At 36.1% G+C, this 17,374-nt stretch overlaps 2 protein-coding genes across 3 annotated transcripts in view; one reads left to right on the top strand and one right to left on the bottom strand.

Annotated features, from left to right (window-relative positions):
• Positions 1-10,092, top strand: part of cnmd (chondromodulin) — a 29,232-nt gene extending 19,140 nt beyond the window's left edge. The window contains exons 6-7 of the mRNA XM_039745305.1: positions 1,798-1,988; positions 8,185-10,092. Of these exons, the coding sequence (XP_039601239.1) occupies positions 1,798-1,988; positions 8,185-8,409 (416 nt within the window). The 3' untranslated portion in view covers positions 8,410-10,092. The remainder of the gene's footprint in view (positions 1-1,797; positions 1,989-8,184) is intronic.
• A 2,696-nt stretch (positions 10,093-12,788) lies between these two features.
• The window catches only part of sugt1 (SGT1 homolog, MIS12 kinetochore complex assembly cochaperone), a 44,928-nt gene continuing 40,342 nt past the window's right edge, over positions 12,789-17,374 (bottom strand). For both annotated transcript variants that reach the window (XM_039745304.1, XM_039745303.1), the window contains exons 12-13: positions 14,375-14,547; positions 12,789-14,006 (exon numbers count right to left, since the gene is read on the bottom strand). In XM_039745304.1, the coding sequence (XP_039601238.1) occupies positions 13,905-14,006; positions 14,375-14,547 (275 nt within the window). In that variant the 3' untranslated portion in view covers positions 12,789-13,904. The remainder of the gene's footprint in view (positions 14,007-14,374; positions 14,548-17,374) is intronic.

The following is a 17,374-nucleotide window of genomic DNA, read 5'->3' as shown; positions in this document are numbered from 1 at the left end:
GTTGCTACATTGCGAACAGTGCTAAGGGGCCAAACATCTTTCTTGTTCTTCTGCTTCATTGCAATCATTTTGTCTTTCTTTTTTTGACACATAGCTACCTGCACCAAGATGAACCGTCACATGATCGAATTCACCAGGCGTATCACAAAGGGTCAATCATAAATTACCATATTCATCAGTTTCATCATTAGTTTCACTACTGTCTGATCACCAAGTCACCGTGTCGTCGACATCACTTGATGCAATTAATGGTTCAGTTTCCGTTTGTTCTAAAATTGGCCTTAAAGCTTTTTGTTTACATGCCATTGGGTTTAGGGGCTGAAGGCTCCGCCTCACTCATGAATACTAATGAGTTACTGCAGAGTGGCAGAATGCACAGAAATGTTCATGATTTTCTTGCAGTATGATGTTATTTCATTCAAAAAATGGTAGTAGAATATTGCCTAGAGAGCTACTTGGGGTTAACACTAAGAAGGGTAATAGGACACAGACAGGATGTGGGCCGCAAATCTCCCACTAGTCTCCCAGTGCTACGAAATGGCAGCCATGATGGCTGTTCCACAATTGATCCTCTTTTCAGGATCACGAAAAAAGTAAACACATCCAAGCAGTCAGGATAGGAATCAGCTTATCACAATCAAAGGTTAAGTAAGTTCAGAAAATATACAAATGGATAAAATAGATGAGGGTGAAATGAGACTAACACAATACTAACCAGTGCACCATGCCCGGATTTAGTTCCTGTTCTGCATCTGCAGCTCCAATAGTGCAATATAAGGGTGGAGAAAATAAAGTGAGGGACTTTGAGAAATGAAATGTCAAAAAAAGAATGTATAAAATTAGTTTTCCACCCTAAACCTAGTAACAGTAGTAGGTTTCTGATGTACTACTGAATAATGTTCTGATCCTACAACCCTGAAGTGCGATAAGCAGGTCCATTAACTGAGTGGATTTAGCAAGTGGGATATTTTAGAGAAGAAAAGATGCTCCCGCGTCCATCTTTTAAAATGCAATGAAAACCACAGAGGCAAAGAAGTCAATTTTATCTGCATACACAATTACAGCCATCTATTTGCCTTTCTAGATTCCTGCCAAGGGCTGCAGTGATAATAAACTGTACAGGGCAGACCGGACTTTCCTTCCTCGAGCTGTGCCTGAGGGATTCCCAGGTGTTCCCTGCCTTTGCAGAAAAAAGTGCCTTTATTAAAAATTGTTAGGTACAAAAACAATTTTACATTATTCAAAATTTTGAATTCAGTAAGTGCAAGCTTCTGTTTATGTAGTAATAAACATCAATTCTGAATCTGCCTATTGTGGGTGAGCATGCACTGCGATAACTCTGTCATTCTGTCCAGGGTTGGCCCTGCCTTGTGCCAAATGCTGCTGGCATAAAAGCCAACGTTAACATGCCCACCGATGGTCTGGCACCCTGTGCAGGGTTTACTGCTGTCTGTACAGCCCTGGCAAAGCAGCAATGGATTTACAGAATTCAGAAAATCAAAGGCAAAAATAGACAATTCTGCATATGCTACTGTAAATTGTGCACATATTTTTTATCTACCTCTGCCTTTCTCAAATAAAGCTCTGGAATGTAACACTGACCATTTACCCATAACATAACATTTTCAAATTTATTAATTCCAATATAGGATGCAGGGGTCTGGCACCTATCCAGGATATGCTTCTTTTCCAAATAAAACCAATGCCAGCTTCCTGAATAGTTCGATTTAGTGACTTTTTTAATCTGTATTTGTTCTTTTTGTTCTTATGTTTTAATTTTTTTAATATGCCTTGTAGATAGTCAAAGAAAAAAAAGAGAAGCTTCCCGTGAGAAGCGGCAGAATAATTACCGGCCATACAATATGGAACCATTTGAGGAGGCTGCAGAACTGGCTAATGCTGCTAATCAATTGCGGAAAAATAATGCCACCCAAAGAGCATCGAGGGCAGAAGAAGAAACTGATTTCAACCCAGAGAACCCCTACCACGTAAGTAGTGACTTAGGAAAGGTCCATCTTCATCTTCCTCCTAACATAATCGCCAGAACAAATCATTGCCACAGTAGTTGGTATTGACACCACATAGTGCCAGGATCCCATTTTGATTCTTGCCACAGGGAACTTCTGTACATTCTTTGACTTTTATTTCCTCCCACAATCTGTTAAATTAGATGGGTGCTCTAAAATTGCCTGACATACAGTAAGTGAATAAGTCTGTCCTTTAATGGACCAGCATCCTGGCCATGGCTTCACCTTAGCCCGATAAAAGCACATTCAAAAATTGATGTATTTTCACATATTTTATGCATTTTTGTGGTCTATGACTTTATTATTGCTTAACCAACAGAGTTTTCCTTATAGAGCTATCTGTTTATTTTATTACCAGTTTATTTAGCTTAGACCTCTAAAAAAGCAAATCCTATCTGAGCAGTTCAAATTTTGTAATTAAGTTTAATACTATACAGTGCTCTTCCCAGACTATCGGCTCATACAGTTTATATGTACTTTCAAAAATAATATGACAATAGTCGTCAATCCATTAGCAGGCAACTGGATGAGGCTGCCCTCGGAGCCAGAATGTTAGTGTAGGTGCCAACGGGTTTTCGACATCCCACTCGATATGCTTCCAGCTGGTTCGATCTTGTGCCTCCATTAGACTGAGTCAATGTTGTCTGAGGTCTTCCTCAACTTGACGTGCCCAAGTTTACTTAGGTGCATTTTGTTGTACCTTCCAAAACTGATGGGTGGTTTCACCATAGCAGTCGGCAAGGGAGTCGGTTTTCGTTCATTCTGCCAAACCAGCACAGTCTTCGTTTCCAAATTTCCTCAGCTATATTGGGTTGTCTGAGGCATCTGATCCTTATTATTTAGTTTTGGAGGTTGTCGTTCAACGATATTCAGAGAATTTTCCACAGGCATCGAATCAAGAATGTTTCTAGACTGTTGAGGTCTGTCTGCAATAGAGGAGGACTGGGATGGTGATTGCTCTGAAGAATCACATTTTAGTCTTGATTGTTATATTGTTTTCTTTTTTTGCCAAAGGCACCAGTTTAGTGACCCAGTGGCTTGGCCAATTCGGGTGAGAACCTCACAGGTAGTGACTGTTTTCTTCTCCTCTATGACTGACCCACAACTTGACTGAATGCCATTAAGGTAGACTGCAGCTGGAGACCCGTCAGACATCACTACTTTGATTTTCAGCCCATACAGTTGTATGTCATTTGCAACTGTTTGCAGAGTATTTGTAGCTTTGGCATCACTGACTGCAAAGATGGCACTGTCATCAGCAAATATAAGGTCTGTGACATATCCGTCGACTCCATACTGTCCTTCTTGACAGCCATCAAATGTTTTCCACATTACTTCATCAATCACTGTGTTGAACAGTTGGGGTGATATGACGCAGCCTTGTTGAACACCCGTCTGAATAACGAATTCTTTTGAGAATACGCAGTTGGTTTGGATACAGCTTTTTGAGTTTTCATATTTTTGCTGAAATAGACAGATGATCTTGTCAGGTACATACATGCTCTGTCTGAAGGGCCTTCCACGGCACTTTCCAGTGAATGGAGTTAAATGTCAATGTAGACAATGACCTTACAACATTTGCAAAGTTAAATCAGTCTTAATGGTTAAATACTTTATATAGATCAAAATTTTCAGCTATGAGCGTTTCTTTTTACTGTATGTCACCGTCATAGGTTTACCCATACTATGAAATAAGTTGGGCTCCAGCAGTAGATGCATGCAACACATACAAGTCCGCAAATTTGGTTGAAACAAGTAAAAAAAAACTACATAACAGAGAGTATTTTTACATTTTTAAGTCACTTCATCGGGTTTGTAATCACAATTTTGTTTATTACATATTTTTGTAAAAGTTAGTCATATTCAAAAATAACTAATTATAGAATGTAATTACATGTACTAGTAATGTACATCCTTATATATAATTTGATACTATCTGTATGTATGATGTTCACGTCAATACCTCGACTCAATACAAGTTAGAACCATGCAATGGGACTCTGCCTCTGTAGTTAGAACATTATGTGGCAAACGCATACACAGTGTTGCATGATTGGCTAAGAATGTTCGAATGCTATAGTGACGCTGCTGGACGGCCGAGTATAGTAAGTCGGTGTTGGTTCGAGCAGATAACAGTAAGTTCAGTTGGTTTTTGGAACGTTGGTTTGGTGGAGCGTACTTTCCAGGACTAACATTGTCGACTGACTTAAACCCTTCGACAGCACCGGAACCGTAAGCAATTTAGAACGCATTGCCATTTGCTTGGTACGTCCAAATCTATCTTTGGGCAGTTTGGTTTTGGCATCCGTCCTTCTGACATCTGTTGGCAAACTGAGTAATGACGACTGGGCATCAACAACGGTCATTGTTTAAATTTTAGCCGATCTCAGATCTAAAATGACCACGGCAACATAATTATTACTCTGACTCTGATTAGAGTCGTAAAATACTGTTTGCTTTGAAAATTTGTTTGCCAGATGTTGTTGATTCATGTGCTATTGTTAGTTGTTGTATTTGGAGGGTCTGTGGCTAATTGTAGCTCAGATTTCTTAAACATGAAAAATGTGAATGATGTACAGCATGTGATTGAGATTTTAAATTGTGCTGAAACCTTAAGCTAATATTGTTGATTGCTTATGAATATATTGGTGGGTAAATCATTTTCCTGATAAACTGGTGTCAGAGAAACATTGAATCGTTATTACCTTTAGATAATGAAACAGTTAAGTTGTTTTTAGTGTAAGGATGTTTAGTCATTGAAGCATAAAGCATCACTGAGACATCTTTCATACATATGTACAAAGTGAAGTTGCTTTTATGTTTTACTTTTACCGACATAAACATCATGCTTCGATATCAGGGAACAGGAGAAGTGAGCTAATGTGTTGAGTGCAGGATGGGCCCGAGGCAGAAGCCAGACTGTTAGCATATAACACGACTTCTTCTTGTCTTCTGGTATAGTAAGTGGCAATACTGAACTTGTACAGTGATGAATACATAAACAGTATCATTACTACATAATGAATAATGATATCATTAATAGCAAACCAAATAAATGCACGTCTAACATCCTATCGTCTTTATACAATAATACTTAGTCTTGTCACCCCACTTGAACCATCCCAAGCTGTGCTTTCTTCAGTGTGCGTGACTGGAAGTGTTTCACTGTTTTGCTATCAGGAACGGCTGTTAAACAAGTGAAAGATAAGCTGAAGAACCTCTAGTGATGCTGTTCAGCAGTATGTGGGCTTAGAAAATGGCATGGTATGGCATGGTCCAAGTTGAAGTAATAGCTCTCACATCAAAAACTGAAACAGTAAACTAATTCAAAGTTGACGTTTCACAGAATGTTTGTGCCAGGAGCTGGGTTGTTTCATGCCGACTAACAGTCATGTGAAAAGTGTAAGTACAAAACTGCTGAGTTTTTCAACATATTTGAACAGACAAGCATTAGATCCTCATGCAAACAGTGCCTGAAAATACCTGAAAACATGACAAATAAAAAAAAAGTATATAAATTCTCATAATCTACATGAAATTAACAAAAGTTTGTCACATGGAAAACTTTATTATTCCCCAACATTTATCACAATTTCAAATCCATAAAATTAGAATAACGTATTGCGGACTAGCTACCAATGATTAAAACCTCCTTCGGGAGTATACAGATGAAAAGAAACAAGAGATTTAGGGTCTGGTGTTCTCTTTGCCTGCGGTGGACTGGTGCCCTGCCCGTGGATTTGTTCCTGCCTTGCGCCCTGTGTTGGCTGGGATTGGCTCTGGCAGACCCCTAATGACTGACTGTTCTCTTTGCTACTGATGTGTATGGTGTCATAATGCCAAAACAATAAGAGCCCTCTGAAAGAAGGCTGTGGATGCCTATGAATCTGGCAAGAGAGTTTAAACGATCATCAATTTATTTGAAATCATTCATTCCCACTGTGTTGAAAATCATCTACAAGTGGGGTAGATTTCATACGACTGCCATGTTCTCCAAGACTGGCCAGCCCAGAAACTCAGCCCTAGAGCTGAACATCTGATACTGAAAGAAATCTCCAAGAACAATTAAATTTCATTGTGGGATCTGCAGGTAACTCTTATAATGAATGTTCGTGTCAAAGTGCACACACTACAGTCAGAAACAATGTAGGATAAATTTGACCTGCATGTAGGAAAAAGCCTTTGCTATACAAAAAGAAAATCAGAGCAAATCTATTTGAACAAATAGGCAAAGACCAAGCCTGATTGAACAATGTGCTCTGTTCAAATGAATCAAAGATAGTGTAATTTGGCCACAGTAACAGCAGACACGTTAGGCGCAAACTGAAGACAGCATTTCAGGAGAAGAACCTCATACTAACTGTGAAGCATGGTGGTGGAAATGTTATGGATTGGGGTTGCTTTGCTGCTTCAGGGACTGAGCAACTTCCAATCATGGAGTCAATTGTGAATTCTTCAAAGTGTGTTTGAGGTAAATGTGAGGCCATCTGTCCGAAGGTTGATGTTAAATAGGAGGTTGTCCTTTCCACACGATACTGAGCTGAAGTACACTAGCAAATCCACCAAGGAACAGCTCACAAAGATGGAATGGAGGGTTATGGACTGATCTAGTCAAAGTCCTGATATGAATTCCATCGAAATGTTTTGGGGAGGATTTGAAAGGGGTAATTACATGCAAGAAAACCTAGAAGTATCTTGCAACTGAAGGAGTGGTGAAAACTTTCACAGAGTTAAATGTCAGAGACTAGTGGGCAGTTAAGCAAAACTCCTATAAGAAGCAATTTTGGCTAAAGGGGGTAATACCAGTATCTGAAGTCAAGGATGTACTTCCTTTATCCCTAGTACACCAGTACATCTGATATTTTCATTGACTAAATGAAAAGACAAAATTTCTTTGTGTTTTCATTCAAGTACAGTTGATTCTGGTTAATTGGACGACCGGTTAATCAGACCAGCCGCTAATTCGGACCGAATCCTAAAGAACCGAAACAGATCATATTACATAAGCCTAATATTGTTCGCTTATTTGGACCAAAATTCCGTTTAATCGGACCAAAGAACGTGACAGAGAATAAGAAAAAGAAGCCACAAGTCGCCCGCGGAAAGCGGATGTAAAGCGGGTCAGCGACATCAGGAGGATCCCTGGGCTCCCCAGGAGAATATATGCTTTTATCAAAGGTCAGGAAGTCGGAAAGTTTGTACCAAGTACAAACCAGTGGGGGTGAACATGCCTGCCCTTTCTTTCCTAAAACGGACCGCCCAGTAGCCGGCGACATGAAGTCGAGCGTAAACAAGTGCATTGCGTAAACAGAATGCGTCAGATCACACTAGACAAGTTCTTCAAACGTTGACTGGAATTTGGTAATGTAACCTTTTTTATTGTGCTTCGCTTGCTGAGTGTCATGTAGATCGTTTCGAAGAATTTGTAGATTTCTTTTTCAATAAATAAAGTTGTAAGCAACCGTACATGTACATGTACATAGCTCTTGTTTGTAAGTTCGCCATACGCATGTGCAGCACAATAAAAGTCATAATGACATTTTAATGTTACTTATAGCACGTCCCGTCTTGGATGCACATGTATAGGGCATTTTCGTGTAATCGGACCAGCCGGTTATTAGGACCGAAATGATCGCATCCCAATGTGGTCGGATTATCGACTGTATTTCATCTTTATCTGTAGGCACTTTCTGCATGAAGATCCACTGTTTGCCAGTTTAAATATTGTATGTTGAAAAAGTCAACCATATTCTAAAAAGTTAGTAATAACATATATTTATGCACCAAAAGCTGGCTCTCAACAGCCTGGGTATGAAACGAGTGCCCAGTCCTTATTCTTGTAGTTTAAAAGTTCTCTCCACATCCGGTTAGATTTTCCACTCACATTCCCAAACACGCAGGTTAATTGGGAGTCCCAGAGCTTGTCCCTATGTAATTGGGGGTGGGTGATGAATTGGCATCAAATGCAGGGATGGTTCCTGCCTTATGCGCAGCTCTGCCATAATAGGCTCAAACACCAACCCTAAATTAAATAAAGTGTAGTTTGAGGATGTTATACAGTATTGTGTTGAAAGTGTTATTCCATGTTCAACTGAAGTAATTTGGACTTTTCCATACATGTATAACCAAAACTATTTTCACTTGTGTTTCTTCACAGAGGATGCTTGAAGGTGAGGGAGAAACAATGACATTTGACCCCATGTTGGACCACCAGGGTATCTGTTGTGCCGAATGTAGACGCAGTTACACCCATTGCCAAAGGATTTGTGAGCCCCTTGGTGGGTACTGGCCATGGCCTTATGAGTACCAGGGATGCAGGGTGGCCTGCAGAGTGATTATGCCATGCAGCTGGTGGGTTGGCCGCATACTGGGCGTTCTCTAAGACATGTTGAACTTCTTACAAAGAAAAATAAACCAAACATAAACCAAAGATCCTTTTGATACCTTCCCTCGGAAATGGCCAATTTAATATTAAAACACAGTCTTACTACATGGATGCAAATATTTTGAAGTATGCTAAACATCTTTCTTTTTGTTTTTGTCCAGGTCCTTGAGAATATATTAATTAATGCAGGCTATAACTCAAAATTATGTATTTTATACAATATATTAAAATATGGCAGTCCTGCTGTATAAATTTCACCAAAAATAGCAGTAGTCTTTACAACTTTATATTATATTCAGAAGGTGGATCAACACATTTAAATTTAATCTGAATTAGATAATATGCCCCTCCCTCATTGTAATTTGCCTGTTAATAAAATAATGTTTGGCACTTGGATGTTATTGCTATACATGTCTTGATTGTTTAAAATGAAATATTTTTAAAAGTCACTTTAAAGTACAAATCTGTCAAAAGTTGCATTAAGTATGCATATATTAATAGCTGCAGATCTAGTAAACTTTATTCAATGTCAATTATTAAGTCCAAGAGGTCTTACTCCACAATACCTCACTTTTTAAGCTGCCGGGTTCTGTTAATATTTGTATTAAAGCACATTTCACACAACTGCATGCAATGGATTCTTCCAAAAAGTACATTCTAAATCTGGACAACTACTAATTACTCCAATGCACTGTGTAAATGATGGGTTAATGAAATATTACTATTTACTAAAAGAGCAGCAGACAGAAGACTCCTAGTATTGGCAACAACACCTAAGATGAAGGCGCATTTAGGATGCCTTCCTGAGCAAAGCCAGTCAGAGGTTATTGCTTTTGTACCTTCTTGAAAACCACCCCGTCACTGTGTTTCATTTTAGAAACTTCAGTAAGAGGGAGGACAGCTTTACACCACGAGTAGCGGAGTTATTCACTTTTTTGATATATGCTCTTGGAATCCACCATTAGACTACTTGTATGCTCACGGCAGTACTGGTGACCCCCTTTCTCAGCAGTGGTCTGTGGCTATGTGGACAAATTTGGGACACACCAAATAGACTGGCTTCTCCTGTTGCCAGTATCAGAATACCGCCATTCCGTCTGATCACATCTTAGATCAATGGTCTTACTTTGGTTTTGATTTTGCAAGAATGACCGGGTAATCACGGTGGATGAATTATTTGAATTTCCCTGGCGATGGCCATTAACTTTGAGCACCCTAAGAGTTTTTATATGTATCTTTGATCCTTATTCAACACCAACCCAAAAAACATACCATCAGAAGACTTTCCTGTAAATTATTAGATAGACATTACACATAAAATAACTTGAAAAGTGCCTACAAGCAAATTAAGGAAGCTCTTGAATGATTTCATAAAACAAACATATTTTTTACTTTCAGTAATTTGCATATTGAAGAGAGGGAAAAAAATCAATGCTGATTTTTCCTTAGAAGACACAAAATGTGAAAAGATGAGGGTAACACCAGCACATAAAATACAGAAGTACTTTGCTTGCACGATCACTAAATGTGTGTGAATTCCTTGTAAATTGATTGGCATTTGGGATTATTAAGACTAGGACAAAAAGCGTGCTTGTCTCATATACAAATAGAGGGAACTTGTTTGATTTTTTTGTTCTTTAAGATTTCTTATAGCACAATAATAAAAATGCAGTCCTTGTATGCTACTTTGTAAGTGTCATGTCATTCATACTTCATTTGTAGATGTGGCACAGCAGTTTATGCTGCCACTGCCTCACAGGTACAGAGTCCAGGATTTAAACTCTTGCCTCAGGCTAGGCCTGTGTTGAGATTGCACCCGTTCCCTGCGTGTGCATGAATTTTCTGCCCACATCCAAATGATATGCATGTCTTTTATTAATCACAGACTTTTAAATTTGCAAAATTGATAGCTTAATGATTTCAGTTTTGGATTTTAATAAATGATTTACAAAACCACTGCGAGAGAAGTCAACAGAACTCAAAGTGTTATAAATAAAAAAATGACCCTTAAGGATTGCTGACAATGCAGAAGAGTACATGTGTCAAATGCTAATGTCTTCCAATTAACCAAAGATATGATGACAGAACTTAACCATACTCAAAATAGAATTTAGTCAGCTGGATAATAAAAGAAGGAAAAGGAAAGTGAGATGGTCCAGTAAGTAAACTGGCTAGCTTATTATGATCCATTCAGGTTCTCAAAATATTTGGAGCTCAACCTTGTAACATTTCACCTTACCACTGTGAATTTCTGGTCAGATTATATGGAGAAACAAAAAGACGCTGCTGATTTGTTACTTGGGTCATGTAAAAAAAAAAAAGCACTTAAAGATAAAAGGTAAATTTTTTATGAAATTAAAGAACCTATTAATTGTGATAAATGTTTAAATTATATAAACTATACAATTAATAAAATTCATATTCTGTGGTATGGATGCCACTTAGGCCAGAAAGTGATGTAATCAAGTGGTGAATAATTAACTATTGGAAATGCAAGATTAGACCTTCTTGTTGACCAGAAGCAGGTTGCGAATACTCACAAAATACCATGTCTGCATGAAACAATTTTAAACAATTAATGTTTTGCCAATTTTATGATGTCAGCTCTATAACCAAGTAAGATAATGTACGGTCATAGATGCAGGGCTAGTTTAGCAGAGTGGAAGAAATACACTTGTTTTGTCATTGTAGCTAGCTGTCTACAGCCTAAGTGTCTCCAATAGACAACCACAACCTCAGGGTTTTGTTCAAACTACTCTCATAATTAGAACATATAGCTGCTAATGAGCAAGTTATTTAATTAGAAAGTTGTTCCTATTGTTATTATTCTTGGTCACAACCTTTGTTCAGTGTATATTTTACTACTCTGAATTTGGAGAATCTTTCAAACATTTAGTAAGTACTGGACTACTGCCTATCAAATGTACTTTTTATTTATACGTAAATACCAAAGTAAGTTACATTTTATGATAAAATCATAACTGCTTTGCTATTTAGTCTTAATTTTAAACATCAGAGGACCAATAAAAAAAATCTTTAAGCATAATAAAACATACTCAAATTCACCGTAACATATTATGAACTAACATTAAAAAGTATTAAAGCCAACACATCTCCTGGGTATTATGCAACAGTAAAAAGTGTATTTCCAAATATTATAGACTGTGTATATAAAAAACAATAGATTTCTGATGTAGGTGTCCAATCAGACAGTTCCATGAAGTGTGAGAATTAGTTTTTAATTATGAATGTGACAGGAATGAAATCCAGTACAACACTAGGCAAACCAAATTTTCTAGTTTCTAATGGCCACCACTGTATGGGCTCAGTCTATACCAAAGTGAGGCAATGTTTTCACAGCTGACATAAAACTAGAAACCACAGTCAAAGTACTGGCTGTACTGGAAATCAAGATGATGTAGAATATTGAAATATAACTTTAAACAAAGTTCATCTTCAGTACTACTTATAGATTAAACTAATGAAAAAGAAGTCAGTAACAGCAACAGGAAAAAAAGTTGGAAAGTTAGAAGAATGGTTGGTGGTTTGCACAGAATCTGGTAGCATTCAATTATACTTACATCTGTAAGATCTAAACTATATAAGCATAGCTTCATCATTTGTGCTAAAGATGAAACTTAACATTCCATATCAAAGGACAGGTACAACAGGTCATAATATATGAAAGTTGCCTCCCTAATTTACATCACATAAGATGAAATGACTATAACATTTTACTTAAACTCAACCAGCTGCAAATTCAGTCTTTAGTATCAGGTAAAAGTTCTGGTAAATTTTCAACAATTCAAGAATGACACTGTTTAAAAATCTGGCAATGGGACTTTATGATAAATTGAACATAAACATTTTAAATTGTGCATGATCAAACTGTCACCGAGTTCATATAAGTCAGAATTGAGTTGCAGGGTTAAAAAAAAAAGGTGTAATACCAACACTTTGGATTGAAATACTCCATTCTGTTGCAGTTGTTTTCAAGACTAGTTTACAACTACAGATATTTATTTATTTATTTATTATTAGTCATGAGTGACTGGTCTGGGGTTAATATGAGACTACAGCATACCTAGTTATGCTCTTGACTTTTTGGCTTGTATCTTAGATTACAGCAAACTCTTAGGTTACTAAGAGTGAAATTCAGAGTGTCTAAATGGAAAAATATTTTGCTGCATTATAGAAAACATTAAAAATGATCAATTAAATAGAAATTGTTTATATTTTACAACTTGTAATAATCTCATATTTAAGGGGGTAGATCTTTTATTCTATTTTTTATATTGTCTTCATTGAGTTGTTCATTTCCAACAGAGGTTAGTTTTTTCAAAACAAGAATGAAAAGAAAAGAATAAAACTTGTTACAAAATGTTGTCACCATATTTTTATTTGAGAAACATTAATGAAGTTTAAGCCCAACCCCCCTCCCACCAATGGTGTTTACTAAATAAAAAATGTGCTATTACAATATAAAGTAATGGTGTGTTCAAATACTGTTTCATATCATTATTGTGTGTTGAGATTCAGTCCAAACATCATGATATCAGTCGATCACCCAGACTTAACTTCACTTCTTCTAATGATTTACTTTCTGCTTTCATGTGTAAGAGATAATATAACATTTAATGAAAATGTTTGTTACTACACATCCACCAGTACAGTTAGAAACTGACAAAAAGATTATCTTGACACTACAAGGCAAAAAAGCAGTTCTAACTAAATAAGGCAGCAGAGTCTGTTATTACTATATATTTTCACATTAAATCTTTTATGAAGAGCTCATATGAAGATCTCACTTTCAAGCCCCACAGCCAATTAGTGGGACAAAAATATGATTTCAGAGTTTTAGTTGGTGAAAATGTAGTTTCATTAGTAGCTGTGACAAATACTGCCATCTTTTACTGGAGCCTGAAGCTGGATTGTGAATAGGAAGAGGAAAATGCAGTCAGATGATATGCATTATATATACCAAATTGTAGATAATATATTCCTGAAAAATCTTCCCATATAAAAACTGAAATTGAGGTATTTTAAGGAAGTTAACCATTTTGATCTTTTAAAAGCATAAGCAGAATTCACAGTGCAAGGTGCAGTCAAACAAGCTGATTCATAAATATAAATAAACATATAGATATATAATTTTAGAAAGAAAGAATTTAAATTTACACACAATGCAAATACTGAACACAATGACCAAATTCATTCTTTTTTAAAATGCTGGGTAAAATTATGAATTCCATTTCAAACAACTTCTGAAAACATCAGATTAATTCAAAAGCACTGGAGTATACACATTATTCTGTATGTATTTATGAAGTTTTGTTAAAAAAACAAAAAAATAAACCTGTTACACAACTTTAAAGTACACTGTAGGTTACAGAGTGTCTAAAGTATATATAAGGCTTGAGAGCTGTATAGATCAAATTCCTGGACAAATAATTTGAAAAAAAAAATCTCTTTAAATAAAAAGCAGCAAAGTTTCAGAACTTTTTCCACTCTGCATCATCAGGGGGGCTAACATCTACTTTCCTTTTGCCGACATCCTTCCAGTTAGTGCTCAGGACTGTCCCCCCTGACTCAGTCTGAAATAAATAAATAATGTTTTTGTTAATAAAATCTTTCACCTAAGTTAAACTAACCTTTTCATTTTCCATAATTTACCAGTTAAGTACATTTTTTTAGTAAAATACTCAAAGAAATGTTTATAACAGAAATCAGGCCTCAATCTTTGACCAATTTCTTAATTAAGCATACCCTAAAGATTTTATTTGATCATGATCAAAACAAATATTTTTTTAAAGATAGTAGCACAGTGTAGGTGAATACTGAAATTAATAAATGAAAGTTTTACTAATACTATTGTGTATTCTTAGTTCAGTTTTCAAGAACAATGGGAAGATAATGTATATCATTATTTATGAAACAAAGTTTGTTTCATGAAGCTACTTACAAAAGACTTGTTCATTGCACGTTTGACTTCATCACTTCCATCAGAATAAATTTGCTGAAATAGTTTATTAAGAGCAGCATCTCCTTCCAATTTTTCATTCTTTTCTTCTTCTTTAATATCTCCTACTAACTTATCCCAGTTTCTTGTGTAATGTGAAGATGATGGATATTGATCTGTAACATAAAATAGATTCTGAACAGCCACACTTTTATAATACAGTAATTTCCAAGCTACTTGACAAATCTAGATCTTCCTAATCCATAATAAAGATAAACAAAAATAGTGCAGAGACAATGAAGCAAATAACGTTCTTGACACTTATCGTTTGGTAAAGCAGATCGTGATTAATTATGCCAAAACTAAATATTGATAACTGAAAGAAAAAAAAAAAACACAATTAGGATACAACTAATATTATTACTAAGAATATGAAATTATGTTTGCCATTTCCATTCCCAACAGTGAGAAATAGTGAAAGAAAGTATAACATCGGTCATATTTATTTTAACAATCAGAACCTAAATGTAATTCTAATTTGCAGGAAAATTAGTAAAGTGGTCTTCATTTTAAACTTTTGAAGCATTTACCATTTAAAAATCACCTACACAACATAACAGTATTAATGTTTTTCTTGTAGGTACTGCATGATGTTACAAAATTATGGAAAATAAAGAATTTGTTATATGCTGTAATTTTGAATAACCATGATGTCAATGGTAACACATGTGATGAATAATCAAAAGGCAAATTTAAACCTGGGGATGGGTAAGCAGTGTAATGGTTCAACACTATACAATATGTGAACATTGTTGCCAGTTAAACAATCAAAAATGTCATACCCAAGTGTTTGATAGCAACAGCATACTCTTATTATGCAACAGTTCTAAGAAGAGAAACCCAGTTCTGGGTTTTTCCAATAAGCAAGATATTATGGCTGTCAAATAAAAACAAAAATTGCCTGCATAAAAAAAAAAAAAAAAACTTATCATATGAAGTTGTCCAATTGAATACAAGTTGTCTCGAGAATGGACAACAAAGTGTCACAGTCATTAGCAGTGCAATCTCATAAGTCCATGATCCTACATCTATGCCTGTATGTGTGGATTTTCCCCCCGGGCTGTTACACCCCTTTCTAAAAGACTTGTACAGTATATCACTAAATGAGTACAATATACGGCTGTTTGAGTGAGTGAGCCCTCTTCAGAGTTGGTTTTTAACTGCCTCAAACAAGGTAAGCAGGTTAGAGAATGGTTGGATGGCACCAGAGTGGCAAAATTTGCATGCTGTGTTAAATATTCTGGAGCATACTCATATTCACATATACTTCTTGATCAGCTTATCGTCCAGAGCCAAGGCTGGTTTGCAATTGCTTGTTTCCTGGATGGTTTCTAAAATAAGCAGTGGTAGCAACTTTCAGTGTTGCTTTTGAGGAAAATAAATAAGCAAAAATAAATGTTCAATTAACTTAATCATCCTTACTGTATGAATAACTTGCTTTGTTGGCTGCTTTCAGAATAAAATTAATTTTCTGGCAAGATACGAGTGTTTCAGAAATTTATAATAATAAACTTTAATGTAATGTTTCATTTTCACTCGGCTTATCATAATTTCAGTTTATTTCTGTCATAGTATGTGGAAAACATGACATTTGAAGTTCCACAGAGATCTTTATTGAATCTTTTTTCTTACTATCATAATGTCACACTAAGAGCTGATTTTCAAGAGTGCTCGTTTTTCATTTTGTTCTTCAGCAGAAGAACACTGAACATATTGAACTTCAAGAACAAGTTAGGTATAACTTAATATTACGGTAATTCATCAGAAAATACAAAAGTGTTTTATCCACTGTGCTATAACTAATTTCCAAATGTACTGATTTTTGTTGAATGCAGATATTAATTACCTCATATATACTGTCAAACTGACAAGTCCATACATTTTCAATATTATTAAGGTTGGGGTTATAACTATGTCTTCAGGAGAATCAGCCTTCATCACAGTAGGCAGTAGATCCTTTTATCTTAAGCTTATGAACTGTGCTGGCTTTGCATGAACCATACCATTTGGAATTAAGACCAGAGTGTTTCACCCTGGTTTGAAAACACCATTACATTTACGTATAGTTCTTTAAGAATTAGTATGTCTTCTAAAAAATATTACACAAGCTTGGGTGTTCTTTTTTGTGAGTAATGGATTCAACCTTGCCAGCTACCCACCTATTCATATGCATGGGAATACACAAAATAGCTTTAATTATACAGGGCGTATACAGTTTCTGCTATGAATTTCTGTAGCTCCTCTGAGGAAGGAATTGGTAGCTTCCTTGAAAAGCCTTCTTCTTGCATAGTCATTAACTCTGCAGGGAAATTGTGATCTTAATAATGATCTTATTTCTTCCACTAATTAATTATGGTCTTCACAGTTCTTCAAGTAGAATCTCTAAAATTGTATTATACTCCTCTTGTGATCTATACCAATCTACAATAAAAATTCTGTAGTCACTTTGTTAGTTTCTTAGCGGTTTGTTAATTTTGCAACACGGAAAAAGAATTCTTTAAAAAATCCTGCATGAACAGCTATAAATCTGAACACAGGTACAACGTCCATGATAAATGCTGTCCACACTTACACAAACAGTATGTCTGGAGTGTCAACTGACTGTGTGTCAGTATTGTGGCCTAACCTACACTGTAAAGACAAAATAAATTCCAAGCATCTCTGTGAAAAGGTGATTTAAAAGTATAAGTCAAGAGAAGGATACAAGAAAATATCCAAGTCACCGAAATGCCATAGGATTCTAGTTAAATCAGTAATAAGGAAATGGAAAGTGTGGTACAGCTATAAATCTGCCTAGAGCATGCCGTCCTCAAATAATGAGTGATCATGCACAAAGACAAGTGAGGGACGACGTATTATAACTCAGTTGGTCAAATTAGAGAGGTGCACACAATAACTGTTGCCTGGATACTTCACCAGGGGCTGCTTTATTGGAAAATGGCA

Source organism: Polypterus senegalus, chromosome 2 (genome assembly GCF_016835505.1).
Source record: "Polypterus senegalus isolate Bchr_013 chromosome 2, ASM1683550v1, whole genome shotgun sequence".
In the NCBI taxonomy this organism is placed as follows: domain Eukaryota; kingdom Metazoa; phylum Chordata; class Cladistia; order Polypteriformes; family Polypteridae; genus Polypterus; species Polypterus senegalus.
The sequence above is the reverse complement of the archived record's forward strand: the minus strand, read 5'-3'. Positions and strand labels throughout refer to the sequence as shown.